This window comes from Agelaius phoeniceus, chromosome 14 (genome assembly GCF_051311805.1).
Source record: "Agelaius phoeniceus isolate bAgePho1 chromosome 14, bAgePho1.hap1, whole genome shotgun sequence".
In the NCBI taxonomy this organism is placed as follows: Eukaryota; Metazoa; Chordata; class Aves; order Passeriformes; family Icteridae; genus Agelaius; species Agelaius phoeniceus.
Genome location: NC_135278.1, coordinates 5,010,140 through 5,030,078, shown reverse-complemented (window position 1 = coordinate 5,030,078; position 19,939 = coordinate 5,010,140). Strand labels below are relative to the sequence as shown.

Genomic DNA, 19,939 nt, shown 5'->3' with positions numbered 1-19,939 from the left:
ACTGACATTAAATTAAGCAGAGCTTGATGATTTAAGGCTTAGTAAATTACTACTGCCAATTATAAAGGCAATATAACCTTGTGGATAGAGCACTGGAGTAGGGCTCAGAAGAGTTGCACCCTGCCATGGATATTCTGAATTAATTTGGACAAATGTTACCTTCACATGCACATCAATACTGGTCAATCTTCCATTTTTCTTGTAATGTGTATAAGAAATGCAAAAATGAAGCAGCATATTGTCTAGGGACCACAAAGACAACCTTTTTCCAAGAAACAGCTTGTTTGGCAAGCACAGGAGGGAAAAACTGAGTCAGGAGGAATGATGTCAGCCTTTTCTCATACATCCACATTGTCCTGCTCAACCACAGCTTTGGAATAAGAGACACTCAGATCTAATTTATGGAACCTTAAGCAGATACCAATTGGAGTAGCCCCTGAGTGTTATCAGCATATTTCATAGCTTGTGATGAATCATAAATGAAATATCTGCTTTCCAGTGCATTAAGGCTAAAGCAGAAGTTGATTAGGATTATTCTGACCCAAGCAATGGTTCACTTTTCAGGGAAGGGGTTGAAATGTCCAGACATCAGCCTAATTTGTCCTGGAGTTATAATGCAGGGGATTACTAACATACAGTGACTGCACCTTTAAACTCACTGTCAGTGTCTGCAGTCCATCATGGAGCATCCATCTTCTCATTACAGCCTGCCTCAAGTTTAGCTGCATGGGTGCTGTCTGCAGCCTAGCTGGTCAATTATTTTCCTCTACTTCCACCCCCAGAAGAATGCAGGACTCAAAGCCATTTGACTCTGAAAGTACTCACAGGCTTTTGGTTAAGTGTGCCATTAACATGCCAGGGCCTGCTTGTCCTCTCCACTTTGATCATTGAGCAAGTACCTTTGCTTCCTGCAGGACCAACAATGTTAAATTAATATATTTGCCCAGCAGCTACTGAGAGAAACAGCCTGGTTACCCAACTCTCTATCTCCAGATTGGACCTGAAGGCCAAAGAACATTTTGCAGCATTTCAGCCCTTTGAGAGAAACTTTGTTATGCAAAATTCCTCTTATCTCAACTTTTATGAGGTCTCTCAGAGCATAATATAGAGAAGGCAGACTCAAAGATAACTGGAACTGTTCCTTAGAACCTATTATTTTATTAATCAAGAAAGATCAGAAAAATAGGTGGAAGGACAGCAGATGACTAGACAACACTGAACCATAAATTGTCAAAAACCTGTTCAAAAGAGCTGAGATGTTCAGCAACCCAACTGTAGCTGGTTAACTTGTTCTGCCAGTGTAAAGGAGCCTCAGGTGTGGATATGGATCCTTGCAGAATGATCTTCTCACCAAGAAATAGGCAAGAGAAGATCCTGAACTGGCCCCAGTCCCAGCATTGGAGACCAAGCAAGGACAGTAGCACTTGCAAGGCTTGAAATGGCACCAAAGCAGCAGACATTGCCCAGAGCCTCACTGGGCTACCTCAGCCATGACCACACAAAAGGCTTCCTGTGGCTTTTGAACTGACATCTCCCACTTTCTGACTCACAGGGGCTGCTCCAGACTGCAGGAAGCAGAAAGTGAACCAGAGCAGTGTAAGGGTCAGACAGCATCAGCTGCTAGAACCTGTGGGTGCTGTGCTCCTCCTGACTCATTTCTCCAGAGACTTTTCCCTGGACTGCTCAAGGGAAGCCATTTACTATTTCAGAACAAGTTCAAACTAGAACATTTAGTTTTTGCAAACTTTCTCTATCTTTCTACCCATCAGAAAAATTGATGAAATCCAACTTCCTTGATAGTCTCAAGGTGACTTCCAAGATCTCCTCCTCAGAGAGAAAACGAGCTCTGCCCTCCTTGCTGTTCACAGGGTAGGGGAGGTGCAGCAGCAGCTTGCTGTAAAAGAGGACACAGGGGATGTCAGTGTCTCAGACCAGGTGAGCAGTTGAGGTATCATTGCAAATTACTCCTGCAATTCCTCAGTCAGTATGCCAGGGAATGTTATCCCAATAGATCCCCTTGTTGTGATGGGTGGTGGGGTTCCTGCAACACCTCATGCACAGCAAGACTGGATATTGATAGAAATATTGAAATATTTCTGTCACTTAAAAGCAGCCTGGCTTAGAAGCAGCCCCAGAACTACAGAGCTGGAAGCAGTTGCTTGGAATCTTTTTACCCATCTGTGGGAGAACAAAGTTTTTCAGCATCTAGAACTTGACATCTTGATTGTTTCCTTCATACTGAGAAGACTTGCACTTATATTTGTGAAAGCAGCACTGGTTCAGGCTGTACCCAAGCAACCATCAGATTTATGGTGAACTTTTTATTTGCTAGGCTTGTGACTAGAGACAGCTGGGTACTGAGAAGATAATGGCAGATCTGAGTCACCAAAAAAATAGAATTGCAAAAGGAAAAGGATGCTGAGGTTTTCTACATCTGCAGCATTGCATTAAGCTACTTCTTTTACTGCCCAAAGGTTCAGCAAGTCATTAGCTCAGCAATTATTCCTTCCAATTTTACAGTTTCAAAACTAACATTCCCAAACCTTCTTCCACTCCTGTTGCATCCTTGGGTTAAAATCAAACACAGGGTAACTGATTTTGCCTGGTTTTTGGCAGAGAAAAATGGCTTTTCTGTATTTAGTCTTCTGGGGACTTATTTAGGCCTTAATCCATGGCCTGCACCTGGAATTTATCTGCAGAAAGCTGTTCTCATATAAATCTTCCCACACCCTATTCAGTGCAGCAAGTCAGCCCAGAGAGGATTAAGGTTTCTTATAAAAGCAGTCTTTGTGAAGAAGGACTTTGAGCAAAACAGACATGGGAATTATCAGGAAATCTCAGGCAGAGGAATTGCACACTGAGGGAGAGATGGAGGAAGAGTGAGAAATCCAAGAGTGTATTATCAGTTATCTTTGTAGGCTTGAAATAGTCCTATTAAAAAAATCAAAGGAAATCTCTTTAGAAAACCTTGTAACATTTCCATCTCTGCATTTGTGCTTGGATATGTTCATAATTCGGTTTTCAGCTACCGAAAATTTATCTGCACTTTTTTTACCATCTTTGGTCATACGCATTTGTACAAATTAGTGCTTAGGAATACTAGACTAAGTCTTTCAAGACCTTGGGCAGCTTTTTGCCAGGTGTTTTGAGTCCCTGATACTTGCTGTTTAAGTAGCCAAAATGTGTCCTAAAGCTTTTTACTGGACAGTATCACAGATTCAAAGCCAGCAGATTGTGCACCTATGGATGGACTATGAGTGGTTTTTCTATACTTATTTTTCACAAGCAATTATTAATAGTGCAATCTTTAGCTTTGCTTTCCACACAGACTGCAGTTTAAAGCTTGGCTAAACCCCATTTCAAAGAGGATATTAACTGGACTTCTATCAATTGTGCTGCACTTACTTTTTGGGAGTTCGAAGGTCAAGAACCTTGTCCTGGATGTCTAATGTGATGTCTGAGTACTTTGTCTCTGGCAGCTTGATTTTAATCTGAAACGATGGGCAGAGGTAAAGCTGTGATTACATATGTTGCCCTAAAAGCCATAAAAGAGCTCATTTTCATGAATATTTCAATGCTAGTATCAAAGAGCAACGTTTTGAGTAGGTAATTTGTATCAGAGCAAATCCGACAGTGATAATGACTGCTTTCAATAGCTTAGTGATGTGTATTGATATCCTATTCTCTTCCAGTTCCTGAGCTGCTAATGTGCTTGACAGGTGTTCAACACTCAGCAAAGCCTCAGGCTTTGTGCATTGCAGGGACAGTTTGCTTCTGCTAGAAAGATAACACAGCAGTTCTACCTGTCCTGGAGCTCAGAAACCAGGGAGGTCTTTGATTATATAATGATGAGGCAGGATCTGATAGCTGGAACTTTAAAGGCTGTCAGCATTGTAGCATTTTGCTAGCCCACACTAGCAAAATGCTTGTAATAAATGCAGGAAGATGAAAAAAAATCTCCTTCCCAGCCCCTCTCTTCTCCAAAAGTGTGTCCAAGATGAAACTTCATCTCAGAGCTACATTTTATTCCCTTTAAGTTTATATGGGGCATATGCATTTGCAGAGATTGCCTTGAGCACACTTGGTCCTTGAGGAGATACACAAGTTCCTCAGGTTAGCAAGTGTAAATGTGACCTAAAAATGCTTGGAGAACCACAAGAAAATGCTACAGGAGGTCAATCACAGGCAGCAGTGGAGCTTTGTGTTTACATTCTGCCCCTCAGAAAGATGGGGAGGTGGGAAAGGCAGAGAAAGAGCACAGAGAAGGGACCAGAGCTCCAGGCTCAGCTCACCACTATATCTTCACAGCAGGCAGTGGAGGGGTCTTTCCCAGTCATCCCAAAGAAGACATCCTCTGTTCCCACGTGCTGCTTGAAGGAAATCTCATACCTGCCAAAGAGAAGCCATTGCCTAGGAATACTGGAGCAGGAGGCTGACTGTGATTCTCAGAGGACTCTAAATCCTCCTCACACTGCCTCTCCTCCTTTGCAGTCTCCCTTCAAGGCTCCAATCCATCTGCACTGGGTTTCTGTTCAGAGCCATGACTGGGAGAGCTGGAAGACAGGTTAAAATCCTTTCCTCCACCTCCCAAAGCTCTCACCATGCTGCCTCTGCTCCCCTAACCAGCCTTGGCAGGACCAGCAAATGCTTCTTAATGCCTATCAGCAAGTCAAACACCACAAACTCCTTGGGAATGGATTTGAAAAGGGGGATGCCACAATTACATGTGTTCTGTTCTGTCCTTTAGCATATTCTTGCAGCCTGAGCATAACACTCTTAAGCCAGATCATAGTTTTGTATTCAGCTAACTTTAATTTTCTTCTCCTTCACTTCTACAAAATGTGGAATCACGTATTCCCTTGCTCTTGGTAATTAATGAATGAGGAAAGGAAAACTGAATTTGTATTTATAACATATGCTACTCCTACTAAGTTCAGCAAAATTACTGGGGTGGATCACTTGTCTAAGCTGTTAGAAAATCTTTCACATCTCCAGTGTGCATCTGCATATGTAATAATTCCTAAGTCAGTGACAAATGTGTCTAATAGCTCTGGATGCACCTCTGTAGCCATCTGTTTTCCTTTTAGCACATTTTCTTTGCTTCATTTGATGAACTATTGCAAAGAGTTATATTCCCTCTCTTCATTTGTGCAACAAGGGTCAGAAGTGCTTGAGGCTGGAGAAGCACTGCAGAGGGGAATGGTCAAAGAACAGCACAAGAAAATCTTCTCTGTGCCTACAATACAGACAGCACGTTCTGTACCTGACAGGTGACCATTTCAGGGACAACTGTGTGTGAGGGTGAATTCCAAATTATCTTCAGAAAGGCTGAGTCGCTGCTCAGGTGGGTCTCAGGTCCTGTGTTTAACTGGGAAATTGGACTCCTCATGTCCTGACTTACATGCAAGAAAAAGTGAAGATTCTGGTGCACAATGTGCAGCTTCGTGGGCTACAGCCTTTAACACTTCAGGACATGGCATTGAAACAATGACTGGAAATGCAAAAGCTGCTTTATGGACTGACCCTCAGGGCTTTCTGACCTCCACAAACTCCAAATCACATGCCTGATTTCAAGAATATTTTTTGCTACTGTTTTTCTATGAGCAAGGGAAAAGGCTCTGGTTTCAAGTTGTGCTTTGACAGGCTAAGATTGAATGACAAGATTTAAGAGCTCAAAATTGCCTGCACACAGCTTTTCTTCTGCAGTACTATTTGTCTCTAAAGAGCTTAAATCTTTGAAATGCAAATATACATTGGAGTACTTTATGAATTTATGAGTATGGAAAAATGGATGCATCTCAGTTGCAGCAGGAAAAAGCAGGTATTTCACACAAATGGCATATTTTAAAGTTAATAAATCATTTTTCTGACCTACTTCCCCTCCTAATCCCACTTTATACAAGTAACTGACACTGCACATAAACTTATGCTGGAAAACCAACACTAAGTTTCTGTTCTGAGATCAGAAGATTTCAAGAGAGGGGTTAAAACCATTCTTCACATATTGCTTTAGATGCAACACTGATATCTTTCCTTTCTTCTTGCACAACACAATCTTTCCAGCTGGCTGCAGATGCTGTTTAACTCTCATTTCCATTAATGCTATGTGAAGCCCACACAGGCAGTCTCAGCTTTCTTACTCTGGCTTTTCTCTAGGGTCCCATGTATCACCAAATTCAGATCCTTCTGGGACCTCCTCTGTATTCCAAATGGTTTTCTTGTTTTCAGATTTCACTTGAGAAGTACCTGTAAGTGAGGAGAAAAATCTCACTGACACATTTTGAAATGTCTCTGTTCCTCAAGTGTTGCTGAAAGCTTAGAATATTTTTCAAGAATGAAAAAAAAAAAAAAAAAAGAAAAGCCTTTTCTAAAGCCTGGAAAAGTATTTCTAGGCTTTAGAAAAATCTTTGCATTAAAAGCATTCTAGGTAATGATTACAGTCTTCTTCACCTTACTCTCTTATGAATGAGGATTTGCAGAGGGAGGATGTTTTCCTTTCACTTAAATCTTCTTTACCCAACCTTTATTTCCTGGAAATCCTCCTTTCTGGCATATAATATCTAGCACTTCAAAATCAGTAAAGCGTAGAGGGATGAAATACTAATCTTCCACAAGCCCCCTGACATGAGATTTTCAGTGAGCAGAGTCATTCACAAGAGGATCACCTCCTCACACAGAAATCCAGCTCTTCCATTAATTATTGGGCACAGCCCAGACAAGGTGCTGAAGACACATGAAAGTTTTTGGGCAGAATAGTATGGTTTATGTCTGTCCTGCATGGAAAAACATTCTTTTAGTAAGCTGGTAAATGTGAAACTTGAGGATTTTAGAGTAGAATCTCTGGTTATTGTTGGATAGCAATAAAAGCAAAAATAATCTATTATATTTGCCACAGTTCCTTTCTTGCAAAACTCACCCTGGCCCTTGTGGGCCTTTCTTAGGGCTCAATAATGTAACAGACTCAGCTCCAAAAAAACTTAACACTAACTTTGCCAAGTCTCTGCCAAAACTGCCTTCCTGTCTTTCCTGAGTTCTTACATGGAGCTTTTGCTGCTCAGTTATGATCCCTGCAGCCCCTGACCAGGCTGTGCTCTGAACTATTATCACCTCCACTGGAAGCTGCTCTGGCATTACCCTTTCTGCTCCTCTTTGCATGTTTTAGAGTTAAGCTTTCAGGAAAGGAATGATTTTACAGTGTAATTGTAAGGAATGTCATGCTATGCCCATCTCAAACATCAGTGACCCCTCTTTTATAGCTGTTACAGTGTGCTGTAACTGAATTGTAAATTCAGCAGAATTTAAAATTTAAATTTTAAATCAAAATTTTAAAAAAGCTGAACTGTAAATGAGACTGAATGTCAAAACACACAAATACTCCTCCTTACTGGTGGTCTCCTTCTTGACTGGTCCAACACTCCCAGGAGTCATGGCACCAACAGAACAGCGTGGCTGCAAAGAAAGGCAAGAGCATCTTAAATCAATTTTTATAGAGCCAAGCTTGGTTACAACCATGATGTCAGTAAATACAACACATCATCTAAGGTCAAACAAATCCCTGGTAGAATTGAAAACACATTATCCCACAGTTTCATGAGTGAACCACTGAAAAATCTCTTTTCTTCACTCTGACACAGCAGAAAGTGACCTTGACACACTGGGTTTAAGCAGGACTCACAGAAGCCCAGCCATACAGACAGATGTGCTTTGTGAGTTTTGGTTTCCATGGCATTTTGGCAGAATTTCCATGCTTTGCCTGCCATGAAAATATTACAGGAAACCAAGGGTGCTACATGAAAGCCCCATTACAGCATTTGGATTGCTTTTTACTGTAGAGATCATGAGGCAAGAACATTTTCTTCTAATTATGAATCAATTTAGTGCTAATAGGCCAATGTGAGGCATTTCTCTATATATGAAGATTCCTTGGTTCAATAAAAGTGCCTCATATGCACAGAGCATTAAATTAAATCAAAATAAAGATTTCAATTTACCCAGATTGACTCAGACTTAATTGACATCTCTTGTGGCAACTTTCCATTTCTGTCTCTGAAGTGTCATTCATTTTATTAATAAGATGTAAACAAATTCCTTTTAAAATCAGGATGTTTACTGCAGAGATGTACAGCAATAATGCAGGGTTTAAAAGGCAGGCATTAAAGAGCTGGAGGATAGTTGGGGTGTGAAGGACCACATCTGTAACCCTCTGAAATAAAACTTCAAGGGTTTTGCACCCCTTCTATCCCAAATATCACACTACTGGGGCTGGTCAGCTCTTTGTTGAGGAATGATTTGGAGGAACACTCAGGAATTTGCCATTTTTGTTATCTGGTTTTGTTGTTGTTTTTTTTTTTTTTGTTATCTGTGGGTTTTTTGTTTGTTTGGGTTTTTTGTTTGTTTTTTCGGGTCTTGGGTTGGTTTTTTGTTTTGTTTTTGTTTGGTTTTTTGTTTTTATTTGGTTTTTGTTTTTGTTTGTGGTTTTTTTGTTTGTTTGGTTTTTTTCTGTTATTCATGTCATAATATGATCTGTTCAAAATTCTGAGGCACTTGGCAAAGTTTTGAGCCTTCACAGAGGCCTTCTACATTGTTGACACCTTTGAGGCTCCTGGGAATATTTCTTCCCAGCACACAGGCAGGCCTGGATAAAATCAGGTGTTGCATGTTGCAGGAATAATGCATGTTCTCCAAAGACTGTCATTTTCATCTGCTCCTGAGAGGAATTGATACAGAAGAACACATTCAGATATTTCTCTCATTATTCATTCAGATTATGCACCTTAGAATGATTTTTCCCCTTCACCTATTTTACAACCACCAAATACCTGTTGTAATTTAGTGATCAGTTATCTCTGCAGTTCTTCAATGTCTGACATATGCAATTAAAACACTCAGTTGCCTCTGGATATTTTGGTCCTAACTCGGAAGCTGAGCAGCAAATTTTTCCCCTCATATCTGGCTGCAATTGCCTTCATCTCCAGCAGAGTTCAGGGGAAAGTAGGGGAAGCCTGAAGTATCTGAAGCTCTTTCAAGTCCATGTTCTCTTTTCCTTCAGGCTGAAAAACTAAACCTCCCTCATATGTTGTGCTCACAGTGTCTCCTTGTTTTCCTGGGGCATCTTGCTCATTCTCAAGAGCTTGTTACTCTGAAAGGGTCCTCAAGCTGTTTCAGTCAGACTAAAACCTTCTAAGGTTTTCTGTCACAGACATATTTTATGAAAAATCCTTTCCTTAGGATTTTTTCTCCTGAGAAGCTGAGAGGCCTCAGAAATGAAATGTAAACAATGATTACCTGCTGCTGTGGAATGCAACAGGTGCATCTGGGATTGGTCTCATGTGGTTGTTTGTAATTAATGGCCAATCACAGTCTGGCTGTCTCGGACTCTCTGGTCAGTCACAAGATTTTATTATCATTCCATTCCTTTCTATTCCTTGCTAGCCTTCTGATGAAATCCTTCCTTCTATTCTTTTAGTATAGTCTTAATACAACATATATCATAAAATAAAAAATCAGCCTTCTGAACCATGGAGTCAAGACTCTCATCTCTTCCCTCGTCCTGGGACCTGTGTGAACACCACCACAGTTTTCATTCTGCTTTTACTCACTCTGGAGAAAAAGAGATTTGCTACTCCTTGATTAACAACACAAGGCTATGGTATAATATGTAAAAGAAGCAGCAACTCCCATGAAAACTCACCACATCATCATCATCACCATCATCATCCTCTTCTGCAGCATCACGCAGCAGTTTGGCAAGGTTCTGCAGAGAAGAGCCTGAGAACACGCTGTCCAAATCCATAGCCACTGCTCACCTGGGCAGGGAAAACAAGTGGCAGATGAAGCAGAAGCTAAATGTGCTTGGAACAGCCTGTAGAGCACAATTTTCCTGCTGTGCGTTTGGGAAGGAAAAGTTTAGCCAAGTTTCTGTGTGTGTGATGACAAAGCATGTAAAATGGAACATAAAATCAAAGAATATGCTGAGTGGGACCCATCAGGATGGGTGAGTCCAGCTCCTGGCCCTGTGCAGGACAGCCTGAGCCCCAGCATGTGCCTGGGTGTTGCCACATTTCTCTTCACAGAGAAAAGCAAGACACAGTTCTTCCCAAAAATATTTCTGGGTCTCATTCTCTGAACCTCAGAGAAAGGAAAAACAATTTTTATCTCAATTGCTGTGCCTGTGTTGTGCCAAAGTAGAATGCAATATGGAGATTTTTTACCCAAAGTGATGGTGTTTTGTTTCCTTGGCCTGTCAGGGTCAGGTGTGTGTTTGTGTTTGTGTCAGGACTAATGGGTGACAGTCACGAGATTCTGTGCAGTGTGTGCAGGGTTGAGTGCTTGGCAGATTCAGTTTAGATGTAATGTAACATAGTGTAATATATTATAGAATAATATGGTATAATAAAGTAATTAATTAGCCATCTGATAAGATGGAGTCAGATGCATCATTCTCTCCCCTCTTCGGGGGCAAAAATTAATAACGCTACAATACCTGAGAGCACTGTCCAAATGCTCTTTACAGCCCAGGGGCTATGACCACTCCCTGGGACCCTGTTTCCGTGCCCGACCACCTCTGGGGGAAGAACCATTGCAGATACCAACCTAAACATACCCTGAGGGAGCTCCCGCTTCTCCCTCGGGTCCCGGTGTGCCCTGTGCCTCACTACGCTCCGGTCTCTCCCTGTCCCTCGCTCCGGTCTCTCCCTGTCCCTCGCTCCGCTCCCGCAGCCGCGTCCCTCATCCCCACAGCAACGCCGACACGCCCCGCCCCTCACGCCCCGACAGCCAATCGGAACTGACATTCCGAGAGTGGCGGTCTCGCTGACCAATGGCCGCGTAGAGCGGGAAGGCGCGGGGGCGGGCCGGGCGGGGCGCGGTGACGTCATCGCCGCGCGCGGGCCCCGTGCCGGGGGCGCTGCCGGAGCTCGGCCCGCGCTGCCGCCGCCGCCAGGCCATGAGCCAGTTCAGCTTCGGGGCGCCCGCGCCCGGCGGCGCCTTCGGCCTGGGCGCGCCCCGAGCCGCCGCCGCCACCACGGCCAGCAGCGGCTTCTCCTTCTCCGCGCCGGCGCCCGCCTCCGCCTCCACCGGCTTCAGCTTCGGCAGCGCGGCGCCGGCGGCGGGCGGCAGCCAGCCCGCCGGGCTCTTCTCCTTCAGCAGGCCGGGCACGGCCGCGCAGCCCTCCGGCTTCAGCTTCGGCTCGACCAGCGCGGCCCCCGCCGCCCCGGCAGCCGCCGCCTTCCCGCTGGGGTGAGACCCGGGGCCGGGCGGGGACGGACACAGGGACAGAGGGACGGACACAGGGACGGAGGGAGCGGGGTCCTGTGGGTGCTGGGCGAGGGCTCTGCGGGGAAAGCTGCTCGGAGCGAGCCCTGGCCCTTGTGCCGGCTCTTCCCAGCGCCCCGCAGGGCTCGGCGAGCCCCGGTCCCGGTCCCGGTCCGTTCGCACGGGAGCCCCCGCAGCGTGGGGAAGGAGATGTTCCGCGATCCCGGCTGGAACTGGGCTGGAGACGCGAGCACGCAGAAATGCTGAAGCTCTGCTGCCCGATATCAAACATCTCGTTCTCTCTGACCCAGATCCGGAGTGCTCGGAATGTTTTCCCGGCACTTTGGGAGGGATTTGCCGATCAGGAAAGGCGGCGAGTGCTGGAGCGGTTCTGCAGAGCTGCTGCTGGCAAAGCTTGCCAGATGGGAGCTGTGGGAAGGGAGCTCAAATGGGGACGAGCAGGAAAAAACCAGCCTTGTATAAAGGGAAATGGAAATGGTGAGCTGAGAGAAGGAGCAGTTTCACGTGTGCTGCCATCAAATGCCCAGTGGTACCTGGGTGGGTGGAGGTAATGAAGGGACAGGCAGTGGAATGAGCCCTGAGGGGGGATGGCAGGTGACAGCAGCTGGATGGAGGCTCTTATCAGAACTGAGACACAGCCTGGCCAGCTGTGCACCTCTTTGAAAGGAGGTTTCTACTGTCAGCAAATGGTCAGGGAGGAAGCCAGCTGTGCACTTGGGTGGATGTGTGTCTCAAGCAGAATGGCTTCCTTTCTTTTCTTTTCTTGCCTAGGGCAAACACCCCAAAAGTGACCTTTGGGGCCAGCACTGCCACTCCAGCTCCTGCAGTCCCGGGGGGCTTTTCCTTTGGTGCCCCTGCGGCAACCAGCACCCCCTCGAGTCAGGCAGCAGCCCCGTCTGGCTTTGCCTTTGGCTCTGCTGCCAGCAGCAGCAGCAGCAGCACAGCTCCCTCTGGGACACCAGGAGGCTTCACCTTCTCCAGTGGCACCACGAGCCAGGCGGGCACGGCCGGGTTCAGCATCGGCACCGCGGCCACGCCGGCCACGTCGGCAGGGCTGAGCTTTGGCACGGCCCCTGCGGCTGCTGCCAGCACCAGCACGGCCACCCTGGCAGCTGCCACCCCAACAGCAGCGCCCTTCAGCCTCGGGGGGCAGCCCACAGGTGGGTGAGCAGCCTGGGGCTCGTGGAGAGTCACACTGGGACAGGGGCACCCAGTTTGGGGTCACTGGGATGGGGCTGTGCTGTGTGCACACAGTTTGGGGTCACTGGGATGGGGCTGTGCTGTGTGCACAGTTTGGGGTCACTGGGATGGGGCTGTGCTGTGTGCACACAGTTTGGGGTCACTGGGATGGGGCTGTGCTGTGTGCACACAGTTTGGGGTCACTGGGATGGGCTGTGCTGTGTGCACACAGTTTGGGGTCACTGGGATGGGGCTGTGCTGCAGGCACAGTTTGGGGTCACTGGGATGGGGCTGTGTTGTTTGCACACAGTTTGGGGTCACTGGGATGGGCTGTGCTGCAGGCACAGTTTGGGGTCACTGGGATGGGGCTGTGCTGTGTGCACAGTTTGGGGTCACTGGGATGGGGCTGTGCTGCAGGCACAGTTTGGGGTCACTGGGATGGGCTGGCCCAGCCTCATCCCCAGTGGGCACAGCTGTGAGCAGCAGGTGAGCAGCACTGGCAGCAATGAGCCATGGAGTGCCCAGGTGTGCTGAGCAACCACCAAAGGGAGCACAGGGCACACAGGGGCAGTGCATCAACGTGAGGGGGGTAAAAGGTTGGGCTAAAGAACAAGAAGGGCAGATGCTTGCAGCCTTCTGCAGTGGTTTGGTGTTTCTCTGTGTGGGTTGAAGCTTTCTGTGTTTGTGTGATGGTTCTGTGTGTGTCCTGGCTGTCTCAGCTGTGCCCTGTGCTGTGACACAGCCTCGGGGGCAGCTGCAGCCTGGGAGCCTTTGCCATGGGGGTGTCTGAGGGTGCCGTGGGGGTTTGGCTCTGCAGCCTCTGGCTTGTGCTGGGGCAGAGAGCAGCGAGGGGCTGGGGCCAGAGGTGTTTCTGACAGGCCTGTCCAGGGGCTGCAGTGCTGGGGAGCAGTTGCTCTTTAGCCTGGAGGAAGGAATTCCATGTTTTCCTTTTGCTCCTGCTTCCAGGTCTGACCTTTGGGGCTCAGCCTTCAACAGCAGCCACCAGTACAAGCACAGCAACACTGACCACAAGCACCAGCCAGGCCCCCACCCTGAGCTTTGGAGCCAAGCTGGGAGGTAGGAAGCTGTTCTAGAAAACAATTCCTCAAGGCTTTGGGGACTCTTCTCTCCTCCTGGCTATAGCTGTCTGTTGGAAGCAGACAAATCTCTTATCCTGGGGTGTGGGGAGGGGCCACAAGTGTTTGTTCCTGTGGGTTTGCCCTGGCAGTGGGGATCTGTGACAGCTCCCAGAGCCATTGCACAGTGTGTCCTGTGCTTCTGATTGTGTCCCAAATGCCAGATTCTGTTCTGTGCTTGTTTGGGGAGCACAGGGGAAGGGAGGCACAATCTTAAATGGGCAGATTGTGAAAGACAGGGAGTGGAGGGAGAATAAGAGGGAAAGGAAGTTAAAATGCTGACATGGCCAAGAACGAGGTGTGACTGGGCAGTTGGTGTCACCCTCCCAGCAGGGTTGTTGGGCAGGGGGTGGGAGCTCAGTGTGCTCTGCTTGTACAGCTGGAGCTGTTTGTCCCTGCAGTCACATCCACAGCTGCCAGCACGGCCTCCACCACCAGCACCACCTCAGTGCTGGGCTCCACGGGGCCCTCCTTGTTTGCATCTGTGGCAACTTCTTCAGCCCCAGCCTCCTCCAGCACCACGGGCCTCTCACGTGAGTCTCTGCAGGCAGCTTTGTCCCTGGGGCAATGAAGGGGCAGCCAGGCTGCTGCTGCTGCTCCCCTGGGGCTGCTGCTGCTCCCCTGGGGCTGCTGCTGCTCCCCTGGGGCTGCTGCTGCTGCTCCCCTGAGGCTGCAGCTGCTGCTGCTGCTCCCCTGAGGCTGCAGCTGCTGCTGCTGCTCCCCTGGGGCTGCTGCTGCTGCTCCCCTGGGGCTGCTGCTGCTGCTGCTGCTGCTCCCCTGGGGCTGCTGCTGCTGCTGCCCTGGGGCTGCTGCTGCTGCTCCTCCCCTGGGGCTGCTGCTGCTGCAGGGGGAGTGGAGCAGGCTGGGCACAGCTTCTCCAAGGGCCCTGCATTCCCTGGCTCATGCAGCCTGCTAATGGTGTCTTCTCTTCACAGTGGGTGCCACCTCCACTGGTTCCACTGGGACAGCCAGTCTGGGAACACTTGGCTTTGGATTAAAGGTTCCTGGAACCACAGCTACCACCACAAGCACTGCCACTGGTAGGAACAGGATGCTGGAAGGCACTGAAGAGAAGGGAGACTGAATTCAGTGCTATGTACAGGTGTAAAGGGCCATGTCAGAGTAGGAGCAGAGCAGCTGTGATTTGTAAAGCCCTCAAGTGACTGAAAACAGCACAGTCTGTCTTTCTCTGATCCTTTCCCATCTCTTTGTGAAAACACAGATGTTCCCTCATCCACTGCCGAGGTGCAGGGGAGGAGCTGGGTGTGCTGGCAGTTCTTGGTTCTAGCAGTAAAACAAGGGGCTATTGACAAGGGGCTGGGCTGGGGATGTTTTCATTCCCTCCTTGACAGATGTGGGATTTGCTGTTGTTCCCTTCAGAGGGATCTGCTGCAGCTCCTCCAGCCATGGGCACCTGGAGCTGCTCTGTGTTTGAGAGGTGCCAGCTGTGTCCCCTTCTGCTGCCTGACTTGAGTCTCTTCCTGCAGGGACAACCTCTGCTTCTGGCTTTCCCTTGAACCTGAAGCCATTGACTACCACTGGTGCCATTGGAGCTGTGACCTCCACAGCTGCCACAACCACAACCACCACAGCCAGGTGGGAGTTTGCTGCCATTGACCCTTTGCTGCCTGGCCAGGAGCAGCTGCAGGGCTCAGGCTGGGCTCTGCAGGAGGAAGGGGAGATCAGTGAGAGTTGTGGTGTTTGTCTGTGCTGACCTCGTGTCCTGTGCTGCCCTGACTCCTCTCAGTGCCCCCCCAGTGATGACTTATGCCCAGCTGGAGAGTTTGATCAACAAGTGGAGCCTGGAGCTGGAGGACCAAGAGAAGCACTTCCTGCATCAGGCCACACAAGTCAATGCCTGGGACCGCATGCTGATCGAGAATGGGGAGAAGGTGAGGAGGCCTCCAGAGCAACCTCATTCTGCTTGCTTGGCTCCTGCAAGGGCTCTGTCACAGGTGCAACAGGCATCTAGAACATGGTACAAAGAGCTGTGAGCTCCCCCTGGGTGCTTCTCACAGTCTCTGGGTGTCTGCTTTGGCCTTTAGGCCTTGGAGTCTGTTCTGTGCCTTTGCTCTGTGATACCAGGTTCTCCTAGGGGGGATCATTCCATGTTTATTCCATCATTGGGGTGGAATAGGGAGGAGGAATAAGGAATAAGGGGGGATCATGCCTCCCTTACTCCATCTTGGGTCTGTAGATCTTTGTGACCATCTCTTGTTTCCAGCAGAACTTGAATAGTACTGCTCTCTCCCTCCCACCTCTCTTCTTTGCAGAGCTGACTTCTTGGTTTTCAAGGTGTAATGAAATGTCTTCTGTTTCCAGATTACTTCACTACACAGAGAAGTAGAGAAGGTGAAGGTTGACCAGAAGAGGTAGGAGACCATGAGCACTTGACATGATTTCATTTCTTCTCTGCATTGCCCTGCCTGGCTGTGGGACAGCTCTGCAATGCCTGCCACATGAAAGGGAAGCAGTTGACATTTCTCTTTGCAGACTGGATCAGGAACTGGACTTCATTCTGTCCCAGCAGAAGGAGCTGGAGGACTTGCTGACCCCTCTGGAGGAGTCTGTGAAGGAGCAGAGCGGGACCATCTACCTGCAGCACGCGGATGAGGAACGGGAGAGGACGTGAGGCACCGACTGCTGGGGATGGGGATGGGCCCTGTGCTGGGCTCACAGCAGCCAGCAGCACATGGGGCTGGGATGGGCGACAGGACTGAACAAGCAGTGCCTGCTGTCACATATTTAATCCTGTTCTATGCATGGCAACTTAGATTTTGCTCATAGTCCTCCACTCCCTTGCTTGTCTGTCCCCATGTGTAGATCAAGGGAGACGGGCTGGGAGTGCCTTTGTGTGGGCTTGGAGCCTCTCTGGCTGCTGTTCCAGGTCTCTGCTGCTCTTTGCTGCAGATGTGGGAGCTCATTCTGATTGCCCACAGTTGCTTTGACTTCAAGCAGCTTTTCAGAGTTTTCTTTAACCATTCTGATCTTGTTTCCTGTGTGCTCTGCAGCTACAAACTGGCTGAAAACATCGATGCTCAGCTGAAGCGCATGGCACAGGATCTGAAGGACATCATTGATCACTTGAACACATCAGGAGGCCCAGCAGACACGAGTGACCCTGTAAGTGCAAGCTTTTATTTTATATTGCTGAAGAGGCAAAGAATATTGAAATAGCTCTAACTCTTCATTTGTCCCCCTGTGGATACTCCACTTGTACTTTATGCTGTTTTTAATATCCTCATAAAACAAGATCTGAATAACCAGCTCCTTCTGATACCTCTAAATTGATTTTGATGCTCCTTATAGCCTTATTAAAAAAAGGCTTTCAGTCAAAATTTCCTTTCAGTATTGCAGACTGAGTTTTTCCACATTCATTTTGTATTTTGCCACCTCAAGCCTGAAGTGAGGAATGTTCTGCTGGTTCCTAGGTCTAAATGAAAATAAGCCAAAGCCACAGACATATCCTCTAAAATGTGCAGTTTTCTTGCTGGTATGGAGGAGCAAAGGAGCAGCATTGCTGCACACACTTCCCTGGCCCAGTGGCTGCTGCCTAAGGGAAGCTGGGCAAGGAGAAACTTGCTTTTGACTCCTCTTGCTGTTTATGCACTCTCACAACTGACTTGCACCTTCTCTCTCTGCTCAGCTTCAGCAGATCTGTAAAATTTTGAATGCACACATGGATTCCCTGCAGTGGATTGACCAGAATTCAGGTGAGCTTTGTCCTGCAGCCCTTTGGGAATGTGAATGGGAAGCAGGAGCCTGTGTGTGAGTGTTTGTTCATCCTTGAATTCCTGAGGATGCCTGAGGAGTGTTCCTCCTCACCTTCAGTGGCACTCTCCCTTCTGGGCCTCTGCTCAGAAGTTACTCCTGGGAACTGGTGTTTTTTACCCCAAAAGCCCTCCTTGAAATGTGTCACTGCAAAGCAGAGAACTTAAAAACCTTATTCATTCTGTCAAACTAATGTTAAATAGTTCAACTTCTAAAAGAGTGTGTGGTTTGCCTGTGATGCAGGAAAATTGGTGAGTGGAAGTGTGTGTGTTGAGTGCTATCATTCCTTGAATCTGAAAATGGGAAGCCACATCCAGGTAAGATGGAGCAGCCTGCCTTGATCTGCAGGTGGGGTAACTGGAGGAATAATGTGGGAATTTCACAGCCTCAGTAGTCTGAGATCCAGTGCACAGAGAGATGCACTCAGTAGTGAACATTTGACAGTGGAGTCTTACTAAAGACAGAAAAAAAGGAGTTTTTCTCCCTGGGAGAGTGCCTCCTGGTGAGGGATTCTGGAATTCTGTGCCGTTTGGATTTTAACTGCTAGCAGCCACACGGGGGCACGGCAGAATAAAGCAGCTCTCCTCTCAGCAGCCCGAGTGCACTGCCTGGCTGCAGTGCTGAGAAATGCTCACACCTGGGGTAACTGCCTGTGTGAAAGCAGGCCTGCTGTTCTCCGTGTTCACACAGAATTATTGGCTTAGGTCAGCGTTTATTAGGTGTTTTCTTTCAAAACACTTCTGCTAAGCTCCACATTCCAAACATGCCTTTTTTAGGAAATCTGGTTTAGCTCCTGTGCCACCTGAATGCTTTACTGAATGTGTGTGAAAATAGCTATCTGTTGCCTTTAAATTTTCCTAGAAAGGAGACCCATTTTTTCCTCTGCCAGTCAATAATGAAGAAGTTTTCTTATTGGCAGTGCTTTGGGTTGTGCTTTCCTCCTGCTTTGTCCACTGTCAAATCTGAGTGACTGTCAACACGAAAATATTTTTCATTCTGCAAGCAAAACTGTGCAGGGTTGTGTTCTGGGGTGACTGTGATGTTAATCCCTTGTTTCTGCCACAGCTGTGCTGCAGAGGAAGGTGGAAGAGGTGACCAAGGTTTGTGAGAGTCGCCGCAAGGAGCAGGAGCGCAGCTTTAGGATCACCTTTGATTGAAGCATTCCCAAGTTCAAAGGATGGACATAAAATTTCCACAAAAAACACAGGTGTTTGGGAGCTAAGGACTGAAATGATGACCTGGCTTTTGTTTCCTTTTTTACAATAAAATATGTTGTTTGTTCAAAGCCAGTCTGTGGTGTTGGACAGGATTTCACCTGCTCCCATCAGAAACTGGATGAAGTGTGTGCTCTTTGTGCTTTAGCTCTGCCTGCAGACTGGTGAGATAACAGAAATGCTGCCTTGGAGGGCTCTGTGTGGTTTTCCACGGCCTGGTTTTGGGAGGAGGCTGCAGGGGTGGCTTCTGTGAGAAGCTGCCAGAAGCTTCCACCATGTCCAGCAGAGGCAGTCCCTGGATGAGCTGCTGGCCAGGACTGGGCCAGTTAGATAGGGTGGTAATGCCTCTGTGAAACAGATTTAAGAAGAAAGAAAAACCAATTTGTGGCTCAGTTGTAATTGTGGCCAGAGAAGAGTGGGGTGAAAACCTGTGAGGGGAACAACTCTGCAGTCACCAACAGAAGGAGGGGAAGAGGTGTTCCAGGCACCAGGGCTGAGATTGCTCTGCAGCCTGTGGTGAGGACCATGGTGAAGCAGCTGTGCCCCTGCAGCCCATGGGGATGCAGAGATCCACCTGCAGCCCATGGAGGGGCCCCAGGGCAGAGCAGGGGCATGCCTGAGAAGACACTGTGAGCCTGTGGCCGAGGTGCTCTACTCCCAGGCTGCAGCAGCCTGTCCTGGAAGGACTCCATGGCAGAGGGACCCACACTGCAGCAGTTTGAGGGGGGCTGTTGCCCGTGAGATGGACTCACTTCAGAGATGTTCACAGAAGTCTCCTGTGGGAGGGACCCCAAACCTGGGGTGCTGAACTGACCATGACCCCCATTCCCATCTCCCTGTGAACTGACCATGACCTGCATTCCCATCTCCCTGTGAACTGACCATGACCTGCATTCCCATCTCCCTGTGAACTGACCATAACCCCATCCCCATCTCCCTGCACTGCTGGGGCAGGAGGGACAGGTTGGGGGAAGGTGTTTCTAAGGGCTGATTTGACTTCCCCTTATCCTTCTCTGCTTTGGTTAGCAATAAACTTATATTTAATATCTCTACTGTGAAAAATGCATATTTTATGATTGGCTTTTTGCAAATATTAAAATGAATATTATATGTGTTATGTCAGAAAGTTGTGCTGTATTAATTTTCTTAAGTAGTGTGTTAAATATAGTTTTCGGTAATAACAAAATGTTAAAATAGAAACTATGCTGTGTGAGATATTTTTTTTAAAGAAAGGACTCACACCGAGATACCAGCCAGAGAACACCTAAATCTTTCTGAGAAAAAGAATTTATTGCTCCCTTATCAGGAGAAATGAACTTCTTCCTGCCTCGCTGTGGTTTAACGATGCTGTCAGGATTCAGAGGA

The 19,939-nt window shown here is 47.8% G+C and overlaps 2 protein-coding genes across 2 annotated transcripts; one reads left to right on the top strand and one right to left on the bottom strand.

The window, feature by feature from the left end:
* Nucleotides 1-1,126: 1,126 nt before the first annotated feature.
* Nucleotides 1,127-10,728, bottom strand: DNAAF6 (dynein axonemal assembly factor 6). The gene is made up of 7 exons (XM_054641674.2): nucleotides 10,594-10,728; nucleotides 9,692-9,806; nucleotides 7,386-7,449; nucleotides 6,141-6,246; nucleotides 4,293-4,389; nucleotides 3,406-3,491; nucleotides 1,127-1,894 (listed from the first exon to the last, which is right to left on the bottom strand). The coding sequence occupies exons 2-7, from the start codon at nucleotides 9,791-9,793 to the stop codon at nucleotides 1,759-1,761; spliced, it is 591 nt and encodes a 196-aa protein (XP_054497649.2). The 5' UTR covers nucleotides 9,794-9,806; nucleotides 10,594-10,728; the 3' UTR covers nucleotides 1,127-1,758.
* A 152-nt stretch (nucleotides 10,729-10,880) lies between these two features.
* Nucleotides 10,881-18,649, top strand: LOC129125766 (nuclear pore glycoprotein p62-like). The gene is made up of 12 exons (XM_054641379.2): nucleotides 10,881-11,238; nucleotides 12,046-12,434; nucleotides 13,420-13,530; nucleotides 13,991-14,122; nucleotides 14,525-14,629; nucleotides 15,077-15,185; nucleotides 15,337-15,481; nucleotides 15,912-15,961; nucleotides 16,083-16,217; nucleotides 16,601-16,712; nucleotides 17,236-17,302; nucleotides 18,426-18,649. The coding sequence occupies exons 1-12, from the start codon at nucleotides 10,946-10,948 to the stop codon at nucleotides 18,515-18,517; spliced, it is 1,740 nt and encodes a 579-aa protein (XP_054497354.2). The 5' UTR covers nucleotides 10,881-10,945; the 3' UTR covers nucleotides 18,518-18,649.
* The last annotated feature ends 1,290 nt before the right edge of the window (nucleotides 18,650-19,939 follow it).

Excerpts from the sequence above, each read along its gene's own strand:
- DNAAF6 (XM_054641674.2), bottom strand. The coding sequence starts at position 9,793 with ATGGATTTGGACAGCGTGTTCTCAGGCTCTTCTCTGCAGAACCTTGCC. Across the intron at positions 7,450-9,691 it reads ATGGTGATGATGATGATGTG|CCACGCTGTTCTGTTGGTGC; the intron begins GTGAGTTTTCAT and ends CTTTCTTTGCAG. Across the intron at positions 6,247-7,385 it reads AGTCAAGAAGGAGACCACCA|GTACTTCTCAAGTGAAATCT; the intron begins GTAAGGAGGAGT and ends CCTCACTTACAG.
- LOC129125766 (XM_054641379.2), top strand. The coding sequence starts at position 10,946 with ATGAGCCAGTTCAGCTTCGGGGCGCCCGCGCCCGGCGGCGCCTTCGGC. Across the intron at positions 11,239-12,045 it reads GCCGCCGCCTTCCCGCTGGG|GGCAAACACCCCAAAAGTGA; the intron begins GTGAGACCCGGG and ends TTTCTTGCCTAG. Across the intron at positions 15,962-16,082 it reads GTGAAGGTTGACCAGAAGAG|ACTGGATCAGGAACTGGACT; the intron begins GTAGGAGACCAT and ends TTCTCTTTGCAG.